Source organism: Parasteatoda tepidariorum, chromosome 1 (assembly GCF_043381705.1).
Source record: "Parasteatoda tepidariorum isolate YZ-2023 chromosome 1, CAS_Ptep_4.0, whole genome shotgun sequence".
Classification (NCBI taxonomy): domain Eukaryota; kingdom Metazoa; phylum Arthropoda; class Arachnida; order Araneae; family Theridiidae; genus Parasteatoda; species Parasteatoda tepidariorum.
In genome coordinates, this window is record NC_092204.1 from 94,891,811 (window position 1) to 94,896,470 (window position 4,660).

Genomic DNA, 4,660 nt, shown 5'->3' on the forward strand with positions numbered 1-4,660 from the left:
TATATATATATATATAATATTATCTTCTTAACATAATTAACTAATTAACTTAACTAATTAACACTTCTTAACATAAATGACTTTATCAGCAGTCTCAATAGAATTATTTTTCTCATGATAATAATTATATGAGCTAAATTTAAATTAAATGAGTAAAGAATTTGTCAAATTCATTAAATTCTTTACTTTGCGAGTTTTATAATATTTCTTTCATAATTGCAGACTCTCAAGGGCAACACTTTTTAACTCCACAAACTAAAGCCAGCACTAGATAATGTTCGTTATTAAAATATTTTATGAAAAACAAAATATGACTCTTAGATGTTATAATATTAATGAAGCGTTAGATCAGTAATCATTTGAGAAAAAAATTAAAATTCATTTTCTTGAAAATAAAATTTTTTTTATCTTAGAATAATTATATTTATACTACATAAAAAGAAGCTTAAAATATGGATTTATATTTTTCCTTCCAATGAGTGTGCCTGTGCTTTTAAAATTAAAATTGGCACTTTTTACAATAACTTTTCAGAAGCAGCAAATATAACTCCTAATGGAAGAGTTTTTCCAGTGCATTTAAATGCCAAAATATGGCACCAAATAACTCTTCAAAAATTTTTAAATTTTAACATGCTCCAACATCTTTTTCAAATATAAATTACTGCAAACATATAAATACACCTAAAGTATTAGTTTGAAGAATTTAATGACTACATAATCCTCCTCACTGATTAGAAAGACAAAATAGTAAAAAAAAAAGCATGAATATTAAGTAAGAACCAATTTTAATTAAACTTTAATTTTAAAGAATATTTACATATTAAGAAAATACCTCTTATAGTCAAATTTCTTTAAAAGGTTGAAGATATTAAGCTAAAGTTATTAAAATAATATCACTCTACCCTTAGTTAAATTTCAATTTCATAAAATTTAGGTTCATATATGAAATTTAAGAATTATGAAATTTAATGTTACATAGTAAAAGAAAACATGAATATTAAGTAAGATGAAATAATTTTAAATAAATTTTACACACACAAAAAGCACCTTAGAGTGTCAAATTTCTTTAAAGATTCGAAACATGTTAAGCTAGAGTTATCAAAATATAACTTTTTTTAAATAAAAATAAGCATGATTGGGAAAATAAAAAAATGGGATAAGCTAACTTCGCTTAATAAATTTTCATTTATAATCAAAGTTTGACAGAACACTTAAACAGCATTTTAAGGCATTTCTGATCAAATATTTACACACTCAATTGGGCATATAAACAGAGTAAGTACAAGTGCCAATTTTTACATGGAATTTTTGCTGGATATGACGAGCAATATTATTTCTGAACTCTCGGGCCAACCATAACCAATTAAAATGTAATTTATGTTATGATATTAAAAATAACTTTTTTTTCTATAATAAGTCAAGTTAGAAAAAATTGAAAAACTAATTATTACTTACTTTGGAGAGGGCTACATTCAATATTTTGTCACCAGTTGTACTCATAGGAACTATATCATAAGCTATATTTTTATAATGCTTTCTTAATAAGTCTACTACAAAATTTGACTGGAAAAGAGCAAGCTGAAATAAGACGACAAATATATTTATTGAATTGTATACTTTGTATCATCATTTTGATTTTTTCTCAAAAATCTAGGTCGGATATTTTTACCTCAAATAAATCCAACATTAAAAATGCTAAGAAAAATTTGACATAGATCAAAATAAGTTTTAATGAGTAAATCAAATTACAACACAAAAAATAATTAAAAATTATGGCACAAAATGAAAAAAACTTGGGCAGTAAAAATTGTGCTATAAATCAAAAAGTATTGAACAAATTTTAAAATTTAATTTTACCAATTAAATTTCAAAATAAATGTAAATGCCTGTCTTTTGCATTTTTTATAGCGTAATTTAAACAGTACACAAGTATTTATATTCACACATGATTATATGCAGTTATATAAAAACAGAATTAACAATTATATTAAAACAAAAATTATAATTTCGAGAAAAAAAAAATTATTTCTTTATATTCATATTTTCTTTCATTGCTTTATTTTAAATAACAGTTCTTATCTTCTTATAAATAGAGAACTTAATTAAATTAAAAATATAACATAACAATTACTTATAGTTTTCAAATTATTAAAATTGAATTTTTTTGCTTCATAGACATAATTTGCAAGTTTTTTTTAAAAAAGTTTTACAATAGCATAAAATCTCAATTATACAAGTGGATTGAATTTTATAAATAAAATTGTCAGAAAAAAGAAAACATAGTAAAAAATAATTAAAAATAATACTAACGCAGTTAAACTTCCATAGCTCGAAGTTTAAATGGTTCAAAATATTTTCAAAATCCTGGTGAAAATTATAGTTTTAACATAGAATTGTTTTTTCATTACTCTTAAGTTTAACAAATCAATCAAATAAATGGGTTAAATCATGGTTTTCCTATTGCTACACTTTACAAATTCTAAAGATAAAAATGCAAAAGGATTTGTAATACTATTGCAATAGCTTGTAGTGACTGATTTCATTCTGCTTTCTCCTCCCTGGGTGGTAACATGCAATTCCAATTTTTACTTCAGGCTGATAAGTTGTAGCATTTCACGTTCATTCTCACTTTTTTATTTGAAATATGAGAAAGAGTGCACAGAGTTCTGGACATTAAAAGATTGTTATAAGTAATTTTTGACCACATGCTGTTGCATCATTTTAATTTTGGTTTCTGTTTCAGTTCCATATAGGTTTCGAGCAACAGTGTAAATTTGGTACTGATTTAAAACTTAACTAAAGCTTAACAATGAGGATGATGAGTTCAATTTGAAAGAATGGCTATCAAAACTTGAGCACAAATTTCATCATGAATAAAGAAATATTGAGTCATTTCAGTATGAGCTGGATTGATAATGAATAATTCATGACATTATTCATTATCAATCCAGCTCATACTAAACTGACTCAAATTTGCAACTCATCAAGCTGGTCTTCATTCTATCAAAACTTTAGTCTACAGACCAAGAGGTAACAAAAAAAAAGAAAAAACTTACAAGATTAAAACTAAAACGTATTCAGTTTTTGATAACAAAAAATATTTTTGCAATCTGATGATGTTTTGAGCAATTGAAGTTTCATTGTATAATAAAATAAGAAACAATTCTGAGGAATCTGCACATCTAGTAGTAGTTTAACTTATACATTTCAAAGTTTCACACTACTTGGTATATTTATGTAAGTGAAAATCACTGAGGGTATAGGGCAGGGATGGGCAAACTTTTTTGGTCGAGGGCCAAAAATCGAGAAAAAAAATGTTTGGTGGGCCAAGTAAAACTTTCAAAATTTAAAAAAAAAAAAAGCAATATACAAATGTTAATTTAAATATTTAGTCAGATGAATGAAATTGCGATTTTATTTTTAAAAGTTCCTTATATTAAGGTTCGAAGTAAGATGTGCTTATTTTAAGGAACAAGGCTAAATGCATTTCTGTTAGTCTACTTCTGAAATGAATTTTTTCTAAGGTTCATAGCTGAAAACTCTTGTTCAAATATATAAGATTATGCAAACATAGAGCTGATTTTCTGGGCATGAAATATTAAATTTTCGAAACTAGCTTTTGGTAATGATTTGTAAAACTTCGGCATATTTAGAAACAACTGCTTCAGATGATTGTTAGATTGTCCACTCGTTGGAACTTAAAATGCGCAGTCTGCCAAATGTGAAGTACAATTTACTTACCGTATATTCCGGCGCATAACGCGCCCCGCCGTATAACACGCACCCGTAATTTCTAATAACTTTTTTTCAATTTTAAGATATACTCTTCGTATAACGCGCACGAAAATTTGGATTGCACATGTGCAATATCTCGTCTAGTATCAATAGAAAACCAGAAAGCCTTTTAGTGTGGGACATGCTTAAGTCCCGCCTTACAGATAATACAAAAAAATTGTTGAAAGAATGTAACACCGATATGGCAGTTATTTCGGGCGGATTGACACCATTAGTTCAGCCATTGGACGTCTGCTTAAACAAACCATTTAAAGCCAATTTAAAAAAACAGTGGAACACTTGGATGTTGGAGGGCGAGAAAACCTTTAAGAAAGGAGGACATATGCGTCATGCAAGTTTGGAAACAGTGTGCGAATGGATATTAAAAGTATGGGATGAAATTAAGCCTGAGATGGTTAGAAAATCATTCAAAAAATGCAGCATTTCAAATAATCTGGACGGATCAGAAGATTACTGTTTATTTATGGATGAGGATAACACAAATGATGAAGACGAAACAGATTGTGATGATGTGCCTGAAGAAATAACAGAAGACGAATATAATGAACTATTTATGTAATAACGAAAATCAATAAAGTATATAGGTAAAGGTATGTTATTTCTTTAAAATAATAGTATTTTTCTATATGTAAATTTTTTCAATCTATAATTTTTTATATTCGGTGTATACCGCGCACCCGTAAATTCCAATGTTATTTTTTGTATTAAAAGTGCGCGTTATACGCCGGAATATATGGTATATTAGGTTCCTAGAGAAACACAAACGCTAGTTAGAGCCAATCTAAGGCAATTCTATAAAGAACTTCTCCTTTCTACATCTTAGCAATTGAAGCTTCCTGTGCTAACTATTTCCATCAATTTATAT

General features: G+C 27.0%; 1 protein-coding gene across 4 annotated transcripts in view; it reads right to left on the bottom strand.

Moving 5' to 3' along the window:
* LOC107441618 (porphobilinogen deaminase-like protein l(3)02640) overlaps nucleotides 1–4,660 on the bottom strand; it is a 17,163-nt gene that overhangs the window by 9,762 nt on the left and 2,741 nt on the right. For all 4 annotated transcript variants that reach the window (XM_071184026.1, XM_071184024.1, XM_071184023.1 and 1 more), the window contains one exon: nucleotides 1,456–1,578. In XM_071184026.1, coding sequence (XP_071040127.1) covers nucleotides 1,456–1,500 — 45 coding nt within the window. In that variant the 5' untranslated portion in view covers nucleotides 1,501–1,578. The remainder of the gene's footprint in view (nucleotides 1–1,455; nucleotides 1,579–4,660) is intronic.